At 32.1% G+C, this 25661-nt stretch overlaps 2 protein-coding genes across 2 annotated transcripts; one reads left to right on the top strand and one right to left on the bottom strand.

Annotated features, from left to right (window-relative positions):
- The first annotated feature begins 6832 nt into the window (after positions 1-6832).
- Positions 6833-12332, top strand: LOC25483077 (beta-glucuronosyltransferase GlcAT14A). The gene is made up of 4 exons (XM_013611726.3): positions 6833-7603; positions 7702-7777; positions 8459-8574; positions 11538-12332. Exons 1-4 carry the CDS (start codon positions 6982-6984, stop codon positions 12041-12043), a joined length of 1320 nt encoding a protein of 439 aa, XP_013467180.1. The 5' UTR covers positions 6833-6981; the 3' UTR covers positions 12044-12332.
- Positions 12333-16159: 3827 nt separating this feature from the next.
- Positions 16160-25122, bottom strand: LOC25483076 (protein PAM71-homolog, chloroplastic). Its single transcript, XM_013611725.3, has 10 exons — positions 24792-25122; positions 24128-24326; positions 23095-23275; positions 20314-20361; positions 19032-19128; positions 17937-18100; positions 17498-17563; positions 17136-17186; positions 16682-16786; positions 16160-16605 (listed from the first exon to the last, which is right to left on the bottom strand). Exons 1-10 carry the CDS (start codon positions 24910-24912, stop codon positions 16540-16542), a joined length of 1098 nt encoding a protein of 365 aa, XP_013467179.1. The 5' UTR covers positions 24913-25122; the 3' UTR covers positions 16160-16539.
- Between the last annotated feature and the right edge of the window lie 539 nt (positions 25123-25661).

Below are 25661 nucleotides of genomic sequence, written 5' to 3'. Positions count from 1 at the left end.
TGGAAGTTTCATCTTCTTTCGAAAACTAAAAGTGAAACAAAGCTTCAAACTCTGAGATAAGGGCAAGTCACCAGATTTAACGAACGAGTGCCACGTGTGTGCTATTACTACTTCGAAGGTTGTGATTTTATTGAACGATGATGTTGTGCATTGTTTCTTTAAGCAATTAATCTCGTTGACTCCGAAGGTGAATGATGTGGTTACAGGTGGTTTAGATAGAAACGACATCAAAAGGCTTTGTTTAGGGTATGTTGGATTTTTTATGTATACTAGGTGAGGAAAATTTACTTGTGGGGGCTCCCGATTTTTCAATATGCATCTGTCGTGAGAGGGTGTGTAATTGTCAATTTACTATTGGGGTTTTTCGTTAGTTGGGCCCAAGCATTCAAAAATTGTGACGCACCACTACCGTCGCACAAGATATGGCTAATTGAGGCGCACAAGATCATTCCCCCGCAACGAAGATTCGTCACCTAAAAAGAGCTATATTGTTTAGAATATTCATAAAGAGTAACAAAAAATAATCTAAAAGAAGACACAAGCAAAGAGATTTTTTTTTTTTTTTTATAAAAAACCAGATAAAGATAATTTGATTTGTTTCATATTTTGATTTTTTTTTAATTGTTTTCTAAATAAGTTTGCGAGGACGAAAAAAAAACTTTCTAATTATTTTTAATTATTTTTTTAAGAAAGAACTAATTAGAGCATATGTGTTTTTAAATTAAATAAAAAATACAAACAAAATTTGAAAAACAGTTTGACAAAGTAGATGTATTAGTTCAACTTTTTATTCAGATACATGAATTTTATTTGATTTTATTTTACTTATATGTGAGACCAAAATAGTATTACAAACTATAGAAAAAAAATTAAGGATTAGTATTTATCACATTTGATTTTTTTATAAAAAAAACTCAGATTGAATATCTAACCCAAATTAAAGAAATTTTATTGAGTTGGAGGTTGGGTTTGGTCAAATCCGACTCAATCGAACCATAGATGTCAATTGAATTAAAGACATAAAATCATATCACAATGAGTAAGAGGATACACAAGGTCTAACCTGGATTGCAAGTGGAAGATGTGATTCCACCTTACACTCAATCTTTTTCCATGACCAGTTTGGCATCATAGAAGATGTGAATAATTCTTTGGCAGTGATATCCATTGAAGCCTCATCAAACACTACACCTTCTGCATTGCAATCCAGCTCCAACTTATTCTCATCCTCAGTGCTAGTCTTAAACCTCCCCATCAATATGCAAACAGTAAAGTTAGTGAAACATGAGGAGTTGGTTGAATGGAAAGATGAGTAGAAGAGAAGGAAAAATACGTTCTATTTATAGATGAGAATGAGAGAACAAGTTATCTCTAGGTCTATATTAGACACATCCAAAATTAATTGAAATAATTTTTAAATTAGATTTATAGTGTTGAGAAAATATGTCACTTCATCTTTTGGTAAATTGGATTAATACGTCATTAAAATTTGTCAACTCAAATTTTGAGTTTGTATTAATAGCAGAAAATAAATTATGTAACTTATGCTTATCACTTTTTAAATTAGATTTATAGTGTTGAGAAAATATGTCACTTCATCTTTTGGTAAATTTGGATTAATACGTCATTAAAATTTGTCAACTCAAATTTTGAGTTTGTATTAATAGCAGAAAATAAATTATGTAACTTATGCTTATCACTTTTTCGGTATCCCATCTCAAACGATTAAAGCTATTCCTTATTCAAAACTTGTTTAAATTAGCGCTTAAGAGTTAAAACTCAATTTTTCATTTTGTCGGAAGTTGAAAACTATTAACCAATTTAGAAGTTCAACTGACAAATGCCGAAATTGCAAGACTGAAGGTTGTGATCTGGGTTCGAACCCTCCTTCACAATTGTGTGTGACTTTAATTTCAGTGTTAGAAAAAAGGAAGTTTCTCTTTAACCTAGCCACAACTTTCTCTCCTCCTTTTTACATCTTATTCATTCACTCATTCTTCTGGTTTGTTTTTTTCTTCCCTTTTATTCAAATAAGTGATTTCATATATATTTGGGTTTTCTTGTGTTTTCATTGACTTAACACTTCATGTTGTTTTGTTTATCGTCTTGGTGGGATCTAATATTGATTTTCCGTAGTGTTTGTGTTGTTCAAATTGAAAAATTATCTTCGATTTAGTGATGTGATATTGTTTGTGGATTCGTCCTTTTTTTATTTTAGCAATTTTGATTTATTGTTTTATCGATGTAGTCTATTAATTTGAATGAACTGTTGGTGTTGGTTGAATATATGCATGTTGAAGAAGTCTCACATTGCTTAGAATTGTAAAGGAAGGGGTAGAACAAGACTATATACATAGGCTCTATTTCTTCGTTACAAGATGTGTCAGTCATAAACACATTAGGTTTATATCCGACTCTTTTTCTTTCTCTTATACTCTTACGTTAGAGTGTTGTGAGATGTAAGTTATGTATTTTCTTTGAAGCGTGTGGTTGTATTGGGGTGTTGGGATGGTTGAGGGTAGTCTATATGTTTGTAACAATTTTTAAAGTGTTGTTCTCTAGTTGTCATTAGAAACCATTTGTGGTTTTTCTCCGGTTTTAGAGTTTCCGCATTATATTCTTGTGTCATTCTTTTGTTCTTTTATTTTTATCCATGTCTATTTTTTCTCCAACAACTGGTATTAGAGTTTTTGGTTTGGTCCAGAGGTAGTTGCAATCACAAATTTAGCTAAGAATTTTAATCTAGAGGTTGTTGCAATCAATTTTTTTTTTGGCTTAGTAGTCTAGTGGCTATAAATTACCTTTTAAGGTGAATAAATGGAGTGTCTGAGTTCGAACACTGACTCATATATGTAACAATGAATTGTCCCTACCAACTGAGTTATACTCCAATGACATGAATGAATCAATTTTAGCTTGTATCATCTAGTTAATGTTATATCTTGTCGATATCAACCCCTTTTGTATTTATGATAATTTCAAATACATTCTTTTTTTACGTGTTACTTTGGTAAATAATTATTGCATTTTTTTTTCATTTACACATTCTTCTTAACTTGTACATGAAACAATCAAGTGGGAAACTGCCAAGGCCAAGGAGGGATTATTATTTAACTTCTATTTACATATGATCCACGAGCCATCATGTTTAGGAAAATTCTATGATACATTCAAAATTTTGAGTGTACTGATACACCAAATCATTAAATTAAGGAGAATGCTAACCAATGTCCTTGGGGCAATGGTTAAGCATCCAAAACAAGTAAGTTTTAATGAAATTGAGCAAAAGTAACAACTTAAATTTCCAAGACAAAATTACTATTTGTAGATTCCTTAACTATTGCTCTGAGGGCACAAGTTAGCAAGACCCTTAAATTAATAATTAAATCAGTTGTTTTTTGAAGAAAAAAATTTATTTTCTATCATTGACAATTATAATAATTACATTTTATTTACCAAAAGCTTCGACGAAATAATTTTTTTTTTTACTTTTCATTACTCATGATAAATAATATTGATTATTTTTTATGAGAAAATGTTAAAATTTAATATGATTCTTATAAACAATGAATTGACGTTTTTTTTCTTATGAAATGATGTTTTCTAAAATATAATATTGACAAATAACTATTTATTTTATGAATGATCGTTAATTTATATATTTATGAAATAAGAGTACCGATACATCTCAATTTGTGAGATGTACCGTAGAAATTCCCTTATATTTAACCATAGACGAACATGGGACAAACTCAGTGGCATTTAGAATACACAAGTCAAACTTTTTGTGTATCATACAAAAATGTGCTTTTCATCATTGATATAATATTAAACAATTCAATGGCCAAGATTGAAGAATGGGTACTTTGGGTTTGGTGTTCAAGTTTGGTATTTACAAATATAGTGTGCAATAATAATAGAATTGTAGTGATGATGTGACAGATCTTCAGCTTTGTCTTGAAGGTGTGATCTTTGTGTCGATGATTATTGTGATACTTGGTATGTTTGTGAGCCATTATTTTCTGAGTTTGTGGTTGGGCTTGGAAATTACAGAGATAGAGGAGAAAGTTGAAAAGGTTGGTTGTTGGTGTTTGAAGAAGGGATGAGCATTATTTTGACATATTAAACACTAAATAAATAAATTAAGTAGCAGCAAGGATGAACTTAATTAAAAATTTCAAACAATTTGTCGATCGGTGTTAACAATTTCAGATTTCGTTAATTAATGATTTTCAAGGGGTAAAACTTTATGCCATCCTGCATAATAATCAAAAGATTTTAGATAATCAATAATATAATATTAAAAAGATTATGGGTGAAAGTTAATTGTATACTTACCGTTGCAATTGCCTATCATAGGTAACAATTGCTTTGTGTATGATACACAAAAAGTATAACTTGTGTATCTTAAACGTCACCGACAAACTCGGGTCAATGTATCACAACTCGTTATCTTTTATGGTTGTGCAGACCAATCTATCTAATATGCAAGTTTATACAAAGCGGGTTAAATAAACCGGTCAACCGGTATACTCTCATCTAAAAGTGGTGGTAGAATTCTACCCCAATTAATGTTAAACCATGATAGATTGTCCACAATTTAGTTGTATTTGACAAAAGGAAATAATTGGTAAGCAACTAATCCAACTAATTCAGACTTTATTACATAAACATCCTATAGTTTCATTTTTCAATGTTAGGTTAGTTGAATTAAACCAAAGGTTTGTACCCGTGAGTTTACCTCAGTTGGTAAGGACAATGCAGAATATATACAAAGTCCGGATTTAAACTTCAAACATCACAAAAAAAAAAAAAAAAAAAAAACCAGAGGCAAAGTCTTTCATCTCCACCATTCGTTTATTTCTATTCAACAATCAAGGGCTAATGGTCCACCGATGGCTTATTAAAACAAAATGGTCCATTGGTGTACCACCCATTTTAGGTGGTGAAACTTACATGCCCCCTAGCCAATTTAAGAGTATTTAGAATGGAGTTGTTGGTTCTTGTAAGTATAACTCAATTAGCAAGGACATGCATTGTTATATGCAGGAGTCGAGATTCGAACTCGGACATTCATTTATTCATCTTAAAAAGGTGAATTTCAACCATTATACTACTTCACAAAAAAAAAAAAAAAAAAAAAATTGGAGTTGTCCGATTTCAGTGTTTAAATGAGTGTATTTTATAATTTTGTTTTTGCGTTTTGAGGATAATTATTTAATTTTTTTTTTGAATAAAGAGGATAATTGTTTAATATTATTACTAATAATCACTTAATCTTTACGACTCAACACCTCAAGAAAAATTATAAAATGGATCCACAAACATTATACTTTTCTTTTTTACATTTTATCTTGTAAAATATTTAATATTCACTATTAGGAGTTTTAAAAGTTCATTAAAAACTAAATTTCATTTCGCTAACATTTTTGATAAATAATATTTAATTGTTATTATTATATAAATGATAGGACATAGTTTTTCCTAGAAAAAAACTTGTTTGATTATTAATTTAAAGATCAACTGTATCAATACTTATTGAAAAATAGAAACACTCACAAGTTGTTTCCGTGAGCATAACTTAAAAGAGAAATGATAGGAACACTATCTTTAACACTCACTCTACTATTGGATGAAACTTATATGTCTCATCACTTTATGTATGATCCATTTCTAATGTGTGGTACCCACATGTATTTCAGCTAATAAGAAAATGAGTGTCATAGAAAATATTAGAAAGAGAATGTCCATAACACTATTCTAACTCAATTGATAGAGACATTTTAAGATTCACGAATTATGTCTTAAATTTAAAATTTTCCACTTATTCATTTTAAGAATGAAATTTTAGTCATTGGGTATTTTAAAAAAGTGATGTCAACTTCATTATTCATTAACAAAAAAAGACGATATTTACTCATACTAAATAAAAGACAAATAAACCAAGTTGTTTGGGCTCCAGTGACAAGGAGCTCCTTCCACGGACGTACCCAGGAAATACTGGGTTCGATTCCCAGGGGGAACAACACTTGGCCAGTGCGCATGCCTCTACGCACGAGCCGGATTAGTCGTCCACCTTTGGTGGGTCGGAAACTGGTGCGAAAGCCAAAAAATAATAATAATAAAAGACAAATAAATAATTTTAAATGATGTTAATTTAACATGAATAATTTTATCTAGTAAATAAAAAAAAGATTTAATTACACTTTTGGTCCTCGCATTTTGACCAACTCACGAAAATGGTCATACCTCTTTTAAATCGAACAAAATCGTCCCTAAACTATTTTTATTTTTTTTTGCAGTTTTAGTCCTATCTCCCTATTTCCAACTCCAGAAACGCACAGAAATGACAGTTTTAGTTCAACCACCTATGCTCAATCATGAAATAATCAAGGAATAAACCATGTGGGTACAAGAAATCTACTTTGTTCATCACACAAACCAAGAAAAACCTAATTGCTAAGACATGTTTCAGATATGTAACATGTCTCAGAAATTAGGTTAGTGTGCTGAATAAAGTAGATTCCTTGTACCCGCATGTTTTATTCCTTGTTTATTTCATGGTTGAACATAGGTGGTTGAACTAAAACTGTCATTTATGTGCGTTTCTGGAGTTGGAAATAGGGAGATAGAACTAAAACTACAAAAAACGTATAGTTTAAGAACAATTTTGTTCGATTTAAAAAAGGTATGACCATTTTCGTGAATTGATGGAAGGACCAAAAATATAATTAAACCTAAAAAAAAATCTCAAAAGTTTGAATAAATTAAGAAAGTGACTCTTATAAATGGAGAAAGAGAATACTCATTACTATTAATCAATGTGAAAAGACAGAAAGAAAGTAGAGAAAGTGAGAGAGGGAATCAAAGGAAGGAAAAGACAAAAGAAACACATAGCAAAACCAAACACACAACACAAACACAACATGAGAAAACAATCATCATAGAGGAAAACAAAAACAAAAGAAAAGCATCATCACAATGCAAAATCCAGGAACAACAACAACATCACCAACAACACCAAAACCACAATGTTCTTCATCTTCACTTTCATTTCTTACAACAACCTTAATCAAAGACCCTAAACCAAAACCAATCCTCTACACATTCCTAGCACTCTCTCTCTTCTCAATCCTCCTCATCCTCTCGCTCACTTCTTCTTCACGTTCATCAACCCACACTCGACCCGACCCATTTCTCTACCCGACCCATCAAACCCACCGCATCATCTACGACCAAGACAAAACCACCCCACCACCACCTTCCATAGCATATCTCATTTCCGGGTCAAAGGGTGATTCGGGTCGGATCCTTAGGCTACTGTATGCAACGTATCATCCTCTTAATCAATACCTTCTTCATCTTGACCCTTCTGCTCCTCAATCAGATCGTGAAAAGTTGGCTCTTGTTGTTCAGTCTAATACTGTTTTTGAAGCTGCTAAGAATGTTCATGTTATGGGAAAACCTGATTTTGTTTATGTTAAAGGCTCTTCTCCTGTTTCATTTACTCTTCATGCTGCTGCTATTTTGATTCGTTTGTCTTTGAGATGGGATTGGTTTGTTAGTCTTAGTGCTGATTCTTACCCTCTTGTTACTCAAGATGGTATGGTATGGTTTGTTTGTGCTTTTGTTTTGTTTTGTTTATTTACTAAAAATGTGTTTTTTGTGATCTGATGTTGAAATCTTTTCTGGGTTTGTCAGATCTTCTCCACATCATGTCGTTTCTGCCTAAAGATATGAACTTTGTAAATCATTCAAGCTATATTGGGTGGAAAGAGTAAGTTCATTGTTCTTTTGTGTGGAATTGTATATTTTTCATGGTTTAGGCATGTAGAGAGGAGACCCGTGGATTTTGTAGTAAGGAGAGTAGATCAGATGGAGGGGAGTCAATTCACTAGAGGTAAGAAAACCTAGAAAAACTATAAGGAAGGATCTAGAGATTAATGAGTTGGATAAAAATATTGCTTGTAATAGAACATTATGGCGTCGTTTGATTCATGTTGTCAATCCAACTTAGTGGGATAAGACTTAGTTGTTATTGTTTATAGTAGTCATAAGCTTTTGGTATTTCATGTACCGGCACTTCACATTGAAGAAGAGTCTAGTGTCCAATGCGGTATCTAACACCGACACGACACGTGTTTACTTTCGATCACTTCCATTTTCTCAAATTATTACCATTGTTGACGTGTTAGTGTTGTATCCGGCAACTGTGTTGGTGTTTGTGCTTCATAGTAGCTAAAGTGAGTATAATCAATCATTGTATAACTGGTTAGTGTAACTTGTACATGCTTAACTATTTGTGGGTTTGGTGAAATATCAAGGCTTGATTTTCTTCTCTTCACTACCTACTCACTTAGAGAAGTCATTTACAAGGTTTTGGATTGGGAATTTGAATATTTAAGTGTTTATTGACTATGGAGATGAGACTAAATTTTCATCTGCTTTGATGGTCTAGGTCAAAGAAGTTGAAACCCATCATTGTTGATCCTGGTTTGTATCTTTCTGAAGGGACTGAAATGTTTTATGCTACTCAGAAAAGAGAACTCCCTAGTGCTTACCGCATGTTTACAGGTGTGTTTGCTCGCCTTGTATTGTATCTAACAAACGTTTTGGTTTCTCACTTTTATTTGATTATTATAGAGTGTGCCATTTTATTAAAGAGTACGTCAGTCATATATATGCATAATTAAAAAATGTGGACTTGATACATAAGTGAGAAAATTGAATAGTGATTTCCTAATATCAGATGCAGAACAATTGTAGGCTAGTGAAAATAGCATCTTGGCTGTCGAGAGATTTTGAGAATGAAATGAGTTAGACAGCAATTTACAAGAAATTTAGTGGCATATACTATTTCCTTTGATTTAGTGTGAATTATACACTTTTGTTAGTGCTTAAATCTATTATTACATTGTGTACAGTTTATGACGCAAATTTATAGGTATGATTTGGCCAAGACTGTTTGGGCAGGGCAGGATTAGTGTTTTAGGTTCTATGGAGACTAGCTAGGGAAACATAAGTTAAGAATCTACTAGTGGTTTGATTGGATAAAATTTTAATGAAAAAAATAATAAAAAAAAGGATAAATTTACTAGGGCTATCCCGAGGTGATACCTTGGTGTCTAGGGCTATTGGCGAGTAGCCTGTGTGAGAAAATATTTTTAAGTGAGTGGCCTGAAGGCAACCCTCTTTTGGTATATAAGTGAGATGACCTTGGTTGTATGAACTCTTTGTCGTTTATAGCTTTCCAATTTTTTTATGAAGAAAGACTGGTTTGTAGTACCTCTTTTGATTGGCAATAGTTTGTAAGGCCTGAAAATTTCTTGGAGTCTTAGACTTCACTCATATGTTCCTTAGTGCCCAAGTATTTCATGGATTAATTAGAAACAAATCATTTTTTTGTTTAATGTACAAAAATGATATCCGTGGTTATGAAAAATTAGACAAGAATAGTTATAAGATTAAACATTCTTTGTCTAGTTGCTGGCTTAGGTATACAGTTGGTCGAAAATTGTACTCAATGCTTTTAGGTGAATAGTTGAGGTATCGACTAAGTATGCGTTTGAAAGTCATTGCCTCTTCCTGATTTTCCCTTTTAGAAGTATCAGAGGTTCCTTGCTTTGCTGCTATCAGACCTGTTTGTTATTTAAGGTGAAATCTATGCTAGGTCTTGAAATGTTGACTGCAATGCTAACAATCAGATGGTTGTGGCTTAAATTTTATTTTATTCTTTTGGAGGGTAGAGGAAAGGATGAACTTACTTGTAGAAGCACAAGTGTGATTTGGAATTTACTTACAGCACCGTGTCTAGAGTGATTTATTTATCAACATTAAGTAAATTAAATAGATTGTTTTAAAATTGTGATGTCTATCAGTGCTACTTTTGTGAGGCAGATTACTATAGCTTATTCGTGGAAGCCATTACATAGTTGACTAAATCACAGCATCCTCGTAGCTTTTTGTCACTAGTGTGTTTGGGAAGTAAATTGGCCTACCTGACGTATTCGACCCTGTCCGAAAAACAGGAATCTCTATAATTGACTAGATTAAAAATATATTTATATTGACTTTTACAGGTAACCATTCCCCTATTCTTTAGTATTTTCAACAGTACTTGGATTAAAATATATTTGTATGCACTTTTACCTGAGATTTCTCTTTGATTGCACAACACAGAAAATTTTGGAATTTAATTATATTCAACAGCAACGATTATCATGAAAATTCTGCTGCTTAAGTGACAAATGCACAATAAAGTTTTTGCACTATAAGTAAACAAGAAAGTGGTATATGATTGTATGATGATTTTTTTTCTTTCACTTTTCACTTGCAAATTTGCAATAATAGTTTGGAATGATTTTGGAACACATTGCACAAATGGTGTAAAGTTCTTAAGTTTGGTATAATGAAATCCAAGCGATATGCTACTAACGACAAAACAAAGGGTAATACCCATGAAGTTGAGTTAATTACCTTAATTCTAGTTTGCCATTGTATTCATTATACCATATCGTAGATTCAAGGAGCCGAGGCATGCCCTTAACTCTTATTAATAGTCTTCAACTGAATTTTTCTTAGTCAAATTCTACCATCTTTGAAGGGGCATTGTTGTAATGTATATTCATATATCAATCAGGCATGTGCTATCTACTAATTTTCCCAAACCATCTTATGTAATCTTCCATTGTTTTACTCTATCAGAACCTTCTTCATAAAGCCCTTTATGCCTACTTGTCTATTGCATCATTTTTATTTAGTGCTCAGTTTTGTAGGCATACTATGACCACATAAAATATTTATCATGCATCTTAGGGTATATATTGTGTTTCTGCCTTCTCTTACGTGTTTCACTCATCACGATTGATGGCCGTAAAGCAGTTGCTATTTATGATATGCAGTTTGTTGCATTTGAGTTTTCCTTTATCTTGTTTTTGTCTAATTTCTATGTTTTAGATGATATTATTTTCCTGGCGTAGTCATAGTTCTATTCTCGTCGATAAAATTTCTTTTTCCGTCACCTAAAAACGTTAAGCAGATCTTTATGTCGTCTTTGGATTAGCTTCTAGCGTACAGTGGTTCCTCGATCTCAATTAAAAGAGAACTTATGCAACACTGAGATGCGGAATCTAATTTTAACTTACAGAAGAAGCTTGTATTGAAAAAATTTATACAGTCTGTTAGGTATCGGGTTTAGCCCTAAACCTTACAAATGTGTTGAATAGGAGAGTTAGTTACAATTGCTGATGTGGTCAGTTTGTTAGAATAGGAAACACAGATATAAGAAGAGAACATGACAAGGTAGGAATTATTCAGTATCTATTCTGTTAGGAACCTTACAAGTTGGGCAGAGAGAGTTATCTCTTCTTTGAGGTTGATTAACTCTGCAGTTACAGGAATCATCTTCTGTAATAGTTCTGGTTGAACCAATAATACACTGTTCTGCTTGTCTTTAATTCGAGTTTCAATCATAGACATTGAAAGATTCTATTACTTTTTGTTGAGATGTTTAACTGACTTGTTCTTTTCTTCTGCAGGTTCATCTTTTTCTATTTTAAGTCGTAATTTTATGGAGTTTTGCATTTTAGGAGTAGACAACCTCCCTCGGATTCTACTGATGTATTTCTCAAACACACCATCATCCCTGTCCAATTATTTCCCTACAGTTCTCTGCAACTCTCGCCAATTTAACAAGACAGTCATAAATCAGGACTTGTTATATGCTGTTTATGACAGCCATAGAAACAATCTTCGACCACTCAATTCAACAGATTTTGATAACATGATTCATAGTGGAGCCGTCTTTGCAAAAAAATTCCAGCCAGATGATCCTGTTCTCGATCTCATCGACCAAAAAATTTTGAACCGAAGTCCTGGATCGGTTGTTCCTGGTGGATGGTGTTTAGGTGAGCCTGGGAACAGCACATGCTTAACATGGGGTGATGCCAGTATCTTGAGACCCGGTAAAGGCTCTAAACGGCTTGAGAAAGCAATTGTTGAATTGCTGTCAAATGGCACTTTCCGATCTCGACAGTGTATATAGTAATGATCTTTCTCCAGCCTCATGTCATATAATGTAACAAAATAGAAAAAGAAACCCAAAAGGATCGATAAGAACGATAAGAATCAACTCTTTGGTCCTTAGTTTATCTAGCGGGGTAGCAGGTTAAGTATGAGTATTAATTATTTGTATTAGCCTAATTAAATTTTTTGTAATTCTGATGTTTTTATTTTAGAATTTAATGTGGCTATGTGGTTGTCCATATAGCATGATATGTTTGTTACATCCTTAAATGTTGTCACACAAACTCTGGATGTGAATTCTTTCTTAATCATCAAACAATACAGCTTTGTAGCTTATACTAAGAACAATAAACAACAATTAATGTTTTTGTCACATGGATGTTAAATCATGATTTATAATACAAATATTAGTTTAATAACACAGTATACCATGACCTTATGTTAGGGAATGTGCTGTAATAATTAGTTCCAACTATGATTATAAGCAACACACATGAAAACTAACTCCACAATAACAACAAATCAGTAGCACAACAAACACTATTCAATTCAAAACTTATCATATCATAATATATCATAATGCATCCCAAAAACTAACAAAATCATAAGCAACAAAAACAATATTGTCATTAGTAATAATATGACTACGTTTGAAATAGGGACAAAAAAATAGAAAAATATTAGTAACACTCGCAAGACAATTATAAGCACTTAATGATAATATATAATGTATTGTAATCAAGGATTTTTTACACATAAAGGCAATGAAGCATAAAAACGAGAGTGGTTCTGATAATGTGACGGTTGAACCCGTCTAACTCTGATAAGATGTGGTTGAATTCAATTGTCTTCACATCCCTGTCACGTAGAGACAGGAATATCCAACTCCTTAACAAACACAAACACATCAGCATAATCACCTTCTAAATGTTCACAAGAATAAATGTTGGTGTTGGTGTCGATGATGATGAAAATTATGAACTAATCTATTGAATAATTACGATGTGTTTTGGAAACATAAGTTGAGAAGAACATGTTGTCTCAGGAACACACAGTTTTCGCCGACTATAATCCCCACTTACCATTTTATACATGTATTACAGCATCAGTTCCTCGTTTCTTCTCAATCTTTTTCAAGTCTTCTTATCAACCAACGGTTGTTTTTGTTTTAGATCACATATGGCAACAATGTTAAAACCTTATTTACCCTTATTTTCCTGTTGTCTTGGTTTTATTATTCCTTAAAAAAAAAAACTTGTTTTATTTTTGTATTTTTAACACTTATCTTACCAGGTGAAAAAATATCCAAATAAATATATACTATTTAATCATCTAACAAGCGACTAAACCCCTAAAAAAAATATCTAACAACTATAAAAAAAATAATTATTAATAACAACATTACAATAACAACAACGACAACTAGAAGATTCTTTAAAAAAAACTAGAACGTTTTTCCCTAAAAAAAACAGATTAGAAGGTTAATCACTTAAAAATAAAAACTAGAAAGTTATAATTTACGTCACTTTTGACAAATTTAGATTATTTTTTTTTAAAGAAATTTATATTATTGTTGGTTTTTAAATTATTATTTTTAACTTTCATAATAAGTATTATATATAGGGCAATGCTACAGCACACCCATCAATTTTTGTGGTGATCAGGGTTCGAACTCTGGACTTACATATTTTATGTATTGTTCTTATCAAGTGAGCTGCTAAGCTCACGAGAACAATTCACTCATATTTTTTTGTATTAAAGTAATTTGGCATCTTTCTCTATTTTAAATTATGATGTTTTTGAAAATAAAATATCAATAAGGCTAACCATTGGTGTCCTTGAGCACGGTCAGGATAGGCAAATTATGTGCAACCATTTGTAAAGTAAAATATTGACAAGGGTAACCATTTGTAAAGGCGCAAATTTTGTGTAATAATACATACATTTTTTTTTTTGACAAAATGTAATAATACATACATATAATATAAATATTTAGATGTGTACCCATTGTTTTTAATATTTAATCTCAGATAATTAGAGGGTAACATTTTACTGTGCTCTTGCGTTTACAAAAATATCTTTTATTTAAAGCATTTGTGAAAAAGAAGAAAAAATAAATATAAAAGAATATGCAAAAACAAATTAGAGAAAAAAATAAATAATTGTTTTATTCCTTGTTTAATTTCAAAGTGATAAATGATATAATTTATAATTCTTACATCTATTTCAAATTATAAGTGTTTTTGACCATTTTACACGCATTAAAAAATGTAGTTAATTTTGTACGAGAAAAAGATATTATGAGTTATTTTACAAAAGTGTCATTAATAAATAGTATGAAAAAGATAAATTAAAGAATTGAAAAAAAAGACAGAAATAAATAGTTAAGGGTATAATAAATATAACATTAATGTTTCATTCGTATCGTAAATCAATTTATTTTGGACAATTTTTTTTTCACAAAGCGACTCATAACGTTACTAAATCTTATGTGATTATTTATAAAAAATTAATTCCGTTATTTGACAAAAAAAAAAATAATACATAAATGTAATAATAGTTAAAATTGAGAATCTTTTTGTATTTATAACATATATAATATGCATTCTCACATAACATGCCGGACTCAAAAGACTCATAATACATGAAGAAAGAGGACAAAATGTATTCTTAGAAAGATATTTGGTGGTTCATGCATGTAGTTGGTGTTGTTGTTTGTGATTGAAATACATGACTCCAAAAGTAATATTTAATACATGCAAAATGAGACATATATGTATCATTTGCAAGATATATTAGTTATTTGTGCATGTAGTTTGTGATGAAATAATTACTCTAAAATTGTGTTTAGTTCATGACCATGAGAGAAAACCAATTGTGTGTGAATAATCTAATATTTTAAAAAATAATAATTTAAAGCTAATGTTTAAATATGTGTTTGGTCCTTATAAATATTCTAATTTTTTATTTTAGTCCTTTTAATTTTTTTTTTCCGGGTTTTAGTCCCCCAAAAGATATCAATCACCACATCTGGTCCCTGCTTTTGAATCAAGTCTACAAATTTTTAAATGAATTTTCGTTGAAATGTTTAGAATATTATAAAAATTTATGCCGACAATTTTTTTTAACAAAACATGAATTAAATATGAATTTTTTAGTGCCAAAAATATCAAAATTCATATTTAATCTATGTTTTATTAAAAAAAAAAAACAAATATTTTTGGAGAGTTTCTTATAATATTATAACATGAATATGGAAAAAAAATATCAAAATTTCAAATGATATGCATAAGTTGATTTAAAAAGGACTAAAAGTCGTTATTACTTTTGGTGACTAAAAGTCGAAGAAAACTTTCAAGGGGATTAAAACAAAAAGGTTTGAATATTTATATAGATGATTGTAATTTCGCTACATTAAAGAACGATTGTGACTACTTATCACACATTAAGAAACAAAAATAACTATTTTTTTAAATACAAAATCCACATCTCTCTTATAATGAGATGCTAATGGGCATCTATATATAACCCACTATATAAAAAGGATTGATAGTTTTGGTGTGAGTTTATTTTTCTTTCTTTATTTATTTTTTTAAAATTTCTACTGTTCAATTAAACTATTTTATCCATATAACAAAAAAAAAAACTTTCCTTTTAAAAAAAACAAACAAAACTATTTTACCCTTTTATAATATTATTATTATTTGGACTATTAATTAAAAAATCAGGTTAATCTCGTTTAAATAGGAGCAATCTACTACAATAGAAACAATATTAGACACAAAATATTTTTATTTGTCAAATTATTTTATCGTGATACATGCCAAAATTTGTATCTCTGCCTTCAGTTAGACGCAACACAAAAGCGAATAGACTAACATGTTAGTGTCAAACGTGTCTGTCTTTATGGTAGTATTATTAAAACAATTTGTATGATGAATGTTGTAAATTTTTATTTATTTACATGTCACCTATGATGAAATTCTTATATGTAACTATATCCAAATCAAATTCTCACATGTAAGTGAAAATTTTACTAACATATAGTGCAGAATCTGTCTGTATATAACCCACTCATACAACTACTAGCAATCCAAACAAAATTTCAATGGAAACTAATCACAAAACACTAGGATTGAAATCAACATTGATTTTCTAACAAGTGACAACACATAAATGTCCAATTAACAAGTTTTCATTTGTAATGAATGGATAAAGTTTTAAATATAGTTTCATTAATACAACAAACACACATTACAAAAGCTAGTCTCAAGAAACAATTACACAGCTTTCTCCTCAAAGCCTGGCTCTAATGGCAGATATCATGCTTCTTATTCTCTAACCATCACCATGTCAATAATTTGCTCCTAAGGTCTACTCAATGAAATCAACAAACTTGAAGTATGAATTATTTTTCTATGTTCTCTCATCATTGGTTCCGCGTTCGAGCATGTATCCTCCTTATTTCCATCAATGATATATTGTACACACAAAAAAAGTAGGGTTTGGCAGAAATCAAAAAACACCGAAAAAGGTGGCTATAGCAAAAATTAGAAACAGCCCTCCACCCAAGTAACCAACCTGATGGAAGATAAAGTGAGTTAAATTAGATATCAAATTAAAAAACAAAGAATTAATCAGAGGTAATGACTTATACCAGTTTTTCTGAAATGTAGTTAGCAAGGAGTGATCCTCCAACAATAGCAATGCATGTTGCTAGTAAGTGTCCAGCAATAGCTCCACTTGCCACACCCCAAGGAGACTATAAATAATAAGATATTACTAAGATTAATATAGACCATGTTTGGATAAATAGCTTAATTAAGCACTAATACTATAAGTGCTTATCATATAAGTGCTTAGCTATTTCTATAACAAAAGATAAAATAAAGTCTAACTGTTTTCATGTAAACTTTGAGCTGTTCTCATAAGCTATTGTGTAGAGCTTGCGGAAAAAGTTATTTATAGCTTATGGACATGTCATAAGTTGTTTCCATAAGCTCTCTAAGAGTCTAAGAAGTGTTTATGTCAATAGATAAACTCAAACATGTCAATCCAAATAGGCCCATATGATGCAAAAACTGTCAATGTGTTATAATCTAAAAGTGCACCTGAGCAGCTGCGAGAGCGATTGTTGCAAGCATTGAACGGTCTCCCCATTCCTAGGCAAATCAGTCAGCAAATTAAAAATTCATGCCTGATAACATAAACCAATACAAATGCTTGATTCTGATATGATGTGTTGATTAATTAATCACAACTTGATATCTAAAGTTCAACTGCGAATAAAAGTAATATTGAAATGTTGAGGGAAACATTTCGACCAGATGCAACAAATTGTAAGATTTTTACAATGCATTACTATGCTTAATGCTTTGTTCTGTTGTTATATAGTGATGATTTTACAACCAAATTATGAAGTATATGCTAAGCTGTTTCATTATACAAAAGATCAGAGAAAAAGGAGCCTTACAGCAAAAAATACAAGACTGAACGATTTCCAAATAATCTCAAGAGGATTTGAAAGCCGTTGCGATGCCTGAAGATATTTTGGAACCACATGGTTAGATGTATAAATGAAAGTTGAATCGCCAATATCAAAGTAATATAATTCAACCATATATCCCATCCAAACATATATCACCGAACTGTTACAACTTATAAAACTTGACAATAAGAAAAAGGGTTATGCTAAGTGCCCTAAGGGCACTTGTTAAGGATTTAAAAGAGGAAATAATTTATAAATTTTATGTAGAAAAAGTTTTTTTTTTTAAGTTTCAATGTCTTGAATATACAATTCCCAAGAAAAAGTTTCTTCTTTGAACTTCTAAACAAGTGCCCCAAGGACCCTTGTTAGCATTTCCCTAAGAAAAATATTCACAACCCGAAATTGTTATACATGGGATTCAAACCTTTTCTTTCACAAGCTCCTCTGCTTCAGCTAGTTCATCAAGTTCAGGACTGCTGTTATCACCATTTTTAACATCCTTTGAAGGAAGATCCCATGCGTCTTTAATTGATTTTAGGCCAAAAAACAAAAGAAGAGTTACTGCTGCATATTCTCCGATCGGCAGGGCTGTTGTGGTAGACCAGACAAAGCAGAAAAGATCGGTTATAGTCATAACAAATGTATTCAATGAAATTTGAACAAACACTGAATGAAAATTATGGCATACAAACTTCAGATATTTCTGCCTAATGTGAAAAAGCACATTGAATAGCGAAGAAAGATTGATAGGCTGTAAATCAAAAACTGCTTACTGAAGATGAATTGATCTTAGCTCTGTTGAAGTGGAAACTCGGAAAGGCTAATATAGGAGGGGAGTTTATAAAGATGTTGAACAGGGAAACTGTAACTTGCATTCAACTCTCAGATGCTAAAATCATCCTTCCAATGGATGGTGAATCTATATTTCACTTTGATTAAAGAGAAAAAGGTGTAGGACTTTGAAAAGAGAAATTTCTGCAAGTTGTTGAAAGGAATAGGACTCCACACTTCCTAGGCATACATTTTGATTTGTTAAAAGACATGGGGACTTTGTGGAGCAAACCAACAAGAGTGGATGAGAAGGTAATAGGGTTGATGCTGGAATTGTGATAGTAGACGATGAAGGATTCATCAGAGAAGAGAGATCTAACCACCACTGCATAGATTTCTCAAGCTCGCAAGATAGAATTCCAGAGAATGCAGAACAAAGAGATACCTCTGATGAAAAAATGATATATATGCTATTACTGAATCAACTTATATAGATTTAATTGGTACACTAGTATTTATTGGAAAATGAGAATAACATTGAAAAGGTTGCTGATGTAGAAGTCCAACTCATCCACAAAATATCCATTTATTAGCATTTTTCGTTTGTGTTATTTAAACACATTACATAAATGAGTACTTAAGAATTGTGCATCATCTAAAATATTATGAATTGAATTCCTGCACTTTAAAGACATGTTGAAATACAGGAAATATTTTAGAATGAAAAATACAGCCTATTAGAACTTACTTGTCTGGAATTGGGCAGGCACTGATTGAAAGATACGGCCAATTACAACAGATAGGATTGACATGAGCGCCAGAGCACCCATTGATCCTAACAAAACCTGCTCAATATATAAACTATAAGTTAAAATATATAAAATTATGTTCCGAAATATAAATTACACTGAATTTATGATAATCAGAAAGTTAAAACTACGAGCATTGATCGGTAAGAAAGTCCTTAAGGAGTATGTGATAGATAATTGATTAAAAATTTCGTGATTAAATCTTTGTAATTCACTAACAAGTTAGGTTATGCATAAAATAGAAGTGGTGACTTGCCAACTTCTACACAAGTTACTATGGAACTTATTGGAGCTTACCTACTGACACAAGCACTTGTGAGACTGTTGGAGCTTATGGAAACAACTTATGACATGTCCATAAGCTGTTTTCAGCATATTTCCAAAAGACCTCCAAAATAGTTAATAAAAACAGCTTATAATTTATATGAAAACAATTTGACTTTACTTTATCTTTTAATATAGAAATAGGGCTCGTTTGGATTAGATTATTTTAGAGCTTATATAAAACAGCTTATACAAATAAATAAGTTTTTATGTATTATTTATAAGTTTTTAAGGTAGTTTATGAAAAAACCGTTTATGAAGATACAATTTTCGTTAGTGAGAGCTTCTAAATTAAAATAAAAGCTTATTTATTTACATAAGCTATTTTTCATAAGCTCAAACCAAACGGGGCCATAGCTTATACACAAGCACTTATATGACAAACGCTTGTGCTATAAGCGATTAACTAAATTGTTTATCCAAACAGGACCTACATGTAGACTCAGGCATGCATGGATTATACAGGAAGTCAGAAACAGTGTTTGAGTGAAGTTATTTTTCTAGGTTTACATGTGGATCTCTAATTAATAGTATAGATACAATCAATCAGGAAGCTAATCAGTAATCACTAGTACATAGCACATGAATCTCTAATCAATGTTTTAGTTATTCTGACACTCCAGTGCCTTAAGAGGCTGCATTCTTGTCATTTTTTGTATTAATCCTTTACCACATAGCATAGTAGAGACTCCCATGACAGTGTACAGGAAACCAAGTAAATTTTTGTTTTTTTTTCAGAGTAATTTAAATAATGAAAAGTAGGAAGTATATAAGCAACAGATTAAAACAATAAAATAAAGAAATAGAGATATCATCACAGGAATAATGGGATTGTACTGCACTGACAGCTGGGAGACGGGATAGAAAAATTATTGAAAATCAAGTCAGAACACTTACCAATCCCTTCTCATATTGCATTGCCAAGAGTGCAGCAATAAAGAATGTCTGGTCAAAAGATAAATAGTTAACATTAGCTCCATGAATACATATAATTCTGATGAATGTTAATTGGATAATTAAACCTTACCGATTCTACCCCATTTCTATTCTATAGCTACAAGTTTGTAGTACGGAAAGAAAAAAAATACTTAAATGACAAAACATACTAGCAAGGAAAGATTCAAAACAAAACAAAAATACATTCTAAATTTATAATCCCTGTAAGATTTGCATGACTAAGTTCAAAGTTCTGCGGATCCAAATTCCAGATAACTGAAAATATGACTATTCTTTTAGTTGCTTACTTGGTTGTTAAGTTTCCTTTTGTTTATCGCAGAATCTGCTATTTTGAAGGAATAAGTGTTTTAGTGGCTACAGATGCACCAAGGATACATATCATACCCAAAGAATTTGTTGGAGAGCGCACATTTGTGTCCTTCACCAAGCGCGGTGTAAAGGATTAGCATATTCGGAAAAACCTCAGTAGTATAATATCTTCAGAATATTTTTTTCCAAAAGACCCACTAGCGAAGGCTTTTGCTTCTGTTCAATACATAATGACTGAGGCTAACTTTGGTTGCTTATTCTGATCAGTTCATCGATGGTCGGCAAGTATGATGGTCTTAATGATGATCTTGCACGTATTTCGCGTGTATCTCACCGGTGGCTGTAAAAAACCTCGCGTCCCCAGTGTAGGAAAGAATATTCTATCATTTGATACTGCTTTCTATTATTAACCCATGGATTATGAATGTTGGCTAACCACAAGCCAATTTGTTAGGACCATTGATGAGGTTATGAGCTTGGATGATCAGGTAGAACATCCAGTCAAATAGTTATACATGTATACATACGAATAAGAGGCAGGAGAAGAATGATGGTTGCAGAAAGAGAGAACGGGAAATAGAGTGTCAGAACAATTATGTTTATATAGGGAATCAAGTAGGGAGAAAGGGGTCATTGCGAGATAATCATTTCTCTTATGGGCAGAGATTATCTATCCTCTGAGCTCTACATGTAGTTTGGATTTCTCACTTCTGCATTTTCCTTTTCATCATCAACAACACTATCATTCCTTGACTGATTCTAATCCATTTTATTACCTTTTCTCAGTTATTCTGTGATTTGGTTTGTAATAAATGGTCTCACTTGTTGGATATCACAAAGGGGAAATTTCTTTTTCATTGCCAAGGATCAACATTTTAGCATAAACAAATGCCACCCAAGAAGATGGTGTGCAAAGCAGGATCAGTGGAAAATGAAATGGTGAATATCAAACGGACCTTGTCAATATGCAAATGAAAGCAGGAAAAACCAGGAGCAGTTGATTTACAGATCACACATAGCAAGGAAATCGGGATCGGTGATAAATCGATGAAGAGGAAGAATTCATGCAAGGAGTCTTAGGGTAGTGTTCAGGGCAACGTGTTGGATAAGTTCAGTCCACCATTGAAAAAATTCAAATTTCCAATGTTAATCGAGAATACCACACGGGATGGATCACCTGCGCTAACGTTTATGTCCGATTCTAAGACACGATTACTGTCTTAGAATTGGGTTGCAACGACTAGCCCAACCCAATTCATACACTTGGCATGGAAAGTAGAACCCAGAGAAGCATTGAAGTGGAACTAGTCTGAAAGAAGATCTCAGCCTCTCAGGCAAGAGCGCACAGGCACAGGACCACAAGACAAAGGTGTAGACATTTGTCTTACTAGGAGATCACTGAGAGAAGGCAGAAAGGACTCTATTACAAGTGTTGAGGCCCTTACCACTCCCGCCATCAGTGTCCGAACCACCATTGAGCATCAAAGTGACGGATAAGAAGGATGTAGAAGAAGAGGGCGAGACCAATATCTTGGGTGCTGAGATAGAGTACACAGGAAAGAGGAAAATGATATGAGCATAAGCCATGATGAGCCTTAACTAGTTGTTTCCCAGGGAGCTAGAGTCGGCCAAAATCAATGAAGCTCAAAGGATGCATGCGTGGGGTGCCGATTCTCATGTTGGTCGACAGTGGAGCAACACACAACTTCATATCCAACAGTGTAAGTGGCGGCTATGATCTGACTGTGTAGGAGATGGATATACACAACCATAGCCCAAGGAGCATGCAAGACAAGAGTGTGATCATTGAATTAGGAGAAATGAAGATTACAATGTGTGCTTCGTTGTACGATTTAGATTGCATAAATGTGGTATTGGGTATGGATTAGTTAGCTTCTAATGCAGTTATGCCCTGAGGGCAGTTGAGATTTTTCCCTTATGCATTTTCCTTTCATCATATCAACGCTGATTCTAATCCATTTTATTACCTTTTCTATGTTAAACAGCGATGTGGTTTACAACACAGTTTCGCTTACAGGCATAAAATAAATTTAAACAAGCCGATTCGATCTGTGAGATGCTGAAGAAGTAGTATATTGGTTGTTCTCACCAAAATCTCAGATATGTTCCATCTATTTCCAGTTTTTTATGTTAGAAACAAAAATCCTATTATTGAGCCTTCACTTGATAGCGTAAACTATTAGAAGAGTTGATTCTTAATAAGGTATAAGAGTTTATCTTTGCGAGATCATCACCCTTCATAATTAAGTTAATAATCAACACAGCATAGATGAACATATCCATTGTGTTTGCTTCAAACGCAAAAGGTTCATGCATGACGGGATTTTTATACCTAAGTATGCTAAGCCAATAAGAAAAGAACAACATAATGCCTTGGTAATAATAGTTTACCTTGTCACCAATCTCAGAAACAAATATTAATGTAAATGCAGCAGTAAATCCTGATTTTGCGATTGCTGCAAGAACTGATGAAGGTCCTCCTTTCACAAATGCTATTAGTGAAAACACAAGAGCACATCCAAACAGCACAAAAGCTATAGAGACAGGATAAGGAATCTGTGTAGGTTTCACACTGCAAACCCAAAAAATATACTTTTATTATAATATAATTGTAATAGGACCATGAATGATCAAACTCACATCAGATAAAAAAAATTCAACTGAAAAGAACCTAATGACATGTTAACTCATTCGACAAAATTAACCTAAAGACATAATCTTTAACATCAATCTGCTGAATGAGTTGAAGAGTTATTCTCTTTGAAAGCATTCCACATGTGTGATATTAGGGAGCAAGGGGACCTAAACAACTAATCCTTAATGGTGATTTGAATACTGCCAATTGACACTTCAAATCATTACCTTTGATATTCTGTATCTCTTTTGTACCAGGCAGCCAGTATGAGACATATTGCATGGAGGAACATAATTTCCTCCTAAAGAGAGAAATATCTTATAGATTATTTGGAATAAATAGCGTAAAATCCCAATTTCCCCCAGCATCCAAGAGTAAAAAAATCCTTCCACTAACATTTCTAACAACTAATTGATACATTTGCTATTAAAAAAAAAAGAAGACAACAATTCATTGACGAGGAAAAAGAGTATGGAGGAGAGGAACAGGTTTATTGACACTACAAAACATGTTTCTAACTTCAGAGTTTTAACGTTACGACTAAGGCCAAGCTCCAATTTGATAACAACATCAATTGTTCTACAATGCGTATATTAAAAGTGACAAGTTTGAATTCAAAAGTCGGGGTTTCACAGGAAGTTATAATCATAAAAGCATCCATTATGCCAACAAAACAATGTTAAGTCCAAAAGTCAAATCCTGACAAGTTCCTAAGCTACTTGGTCATCTCACTAGCACATGTAAAGGAACCACCGGAACAAACAAACAAAATCAAAAAATGAAACTCACATTTTAGATGAACTGTCATCGACAGAATTTCTTTCAGAGATTTTAGATGAACTGTCATCGACAGAATTTCTGTCAGAGACATTCTGGCTGTCTTTCTCATTATTGCTTCCATAATCCCCCGGTCCAACGCTAATATTTGATGCTTGGGCTCGAATTGTTCCACGGGCCAAGCTCAACCCCAATTTCTGTCTGCATCTTACTATATATAATTTAGGAAAAATGTTACTCCTTATGAAAACAATCGTAAGTACTAATAACATAAAGTATATATTTAAAGCTAACTACCGATAAGAACAACATTTTTTTTTAATAAGCTAAATTAGCCCACCCAAATTGGCATCGGTGAGCGAACTTGAGACCTTGTCGAGGAGCACACTCCAAGATCCCAAGGCAACACCACCAAGCCAACCAATAAGAACAACATTGAAATCCAGAATTTTAAACTAGAAATTATATGTAACTTAAAAACCATTTTTTTCTTATCAATTTGGATTTGAGCCACTTGAATTGGATATCCAATTGCACAGAATCTTAGCATACATTGAACCAGTACTTTCCAGAACATAGCAAAAAACTAAATGTGAAGTTTAAACAAAATAGTAAGATAAAAACATGATGCTTGAAACTTTAATCCAAGTCAAACCAAGATATTGAAAAAACTTACATGGAGATAAAGTGGTGTTTCCAGATAAATAAGTACAAGATGGTAATGCATTCAATATAGCAAATGAAAGAGGAGGTTTTCCCTTTGGAATCAAGGGTGTATGAGAACCTAAACCTTTCATGTTTTTTCTTTATGAAACTTCTTCTACAATTTCATTTTTTTTTTTTATGTGTGGTTGGGATTTTGGGTGCTGCAAAAATCGAATTTTTGTTGCAAAGTTTGAAACTTCGAATGGAAAAAAGTGCTATAATGTTGTTCTGTTAAGCTAAGGTTGTCTTGTTTTTGTGTTGAACTTGAGTTGTGTTAGTGTATGAGGTAGTTCTTGAAGACTGCCACGTATGCAAAGGGATATAATATAAATCATCAAAGTCTTTGCGTTGAATAGAAAAATGGAAATGCTAAGTGTACTCCCTCCAATTTTAAATATAAGCAAAATTGATTTTTTTAGGTTCATTCAATTAATTAATGATGCATGTAGTTCATATTATGGATTATATACATCATTAATTTAGTGAATCTAAAAAGTCAATTTTGCTTATATTTAAAGACGGATGGAATATTAGATAAGAGAACAAACATATAAATTTTATTGGAAAATGGTAAAAAGTGGTCAAGTCAACTTATTTAAAAAATTGAATTAATAACATGATAAGTGATCATATAATACTTCTAAAACACTTAATTTATTATTTTTTTTTAAAATTACATTGTTCGTAGTTTAAAAAATAAAAGTGAGTCCTCCCATTGCTTCCCCTCCTGAACCCTTAATCCAAACACACCCTCAATGTTTTGTCAATAAAATCTAGCTTAATTGATAATGCAAATGTTGTTAAGCGGGATACATTCACCTATGTTTAAATTTGGGACCTA

The sequence above is a fragment of the Medicago truncatula genome, chromosome 1 (assembly GCF_003473485.1).
Source record: "Medicago truncatula cultivar Jemalong A17 chromosome 1, MtrunA17r5.0-ANR, whole genome shotgun sequence".
Classification (NCBI taxonomy): domain Eukaryota; kingdom Viridiplantae; phylum Streptophyta; class Magnoliopsida; order Fabales; family Fabaceae; genus Medicago; species Medicago truncatula.
Note: the sequence above shows the minus strand (reverse complement) of the source record. Positions and strands in the feature narration are given on the sequence as shown.

Coding starts and splice junctions, on each gene's coding strand:
- LOC25483077 (XM_013611726.3), top strand. CDS start 6,982: ATGCAAAATCCAGGAACAACAACAACATCACCAACAACACCAAAACCA. Junction 7,604..7,701: donor CCCTCTTGTTACTCAAGATG/GTATGGTATGGT, acceptor TGGGTTTGTCAG/ATCTTCTCCACATCATGTCG. Junction 7,778..8,458: donor AGCTATATTGGGTGGAAAGA/GTAAGTTCATTG, acceptor TTGATGGTCTAG/GTCAAAGAAGTTGAAACCCA.
- LOC25483076 (XM_013611725.3), bottom strand. CDS start 24,912: ATGAAAGGTTTAGGTTCTCATACACCCTTGATTCCAAAGGGAAAACCT. Junction 18,101..19,031: donor GCCTGCCCAATTCCAGACAA/GTAAGTTCTAAT, acceptor CTACCACAACAG/CCCTGCCGATCGGAGAATAT. Junction 16,606..16,681: donor ACTACATTTCAGAAAAACTG/GTATAAGTCATT, acceptor ATCTTCCATCAG/GTTGGTTACTTGGGTGGAGG.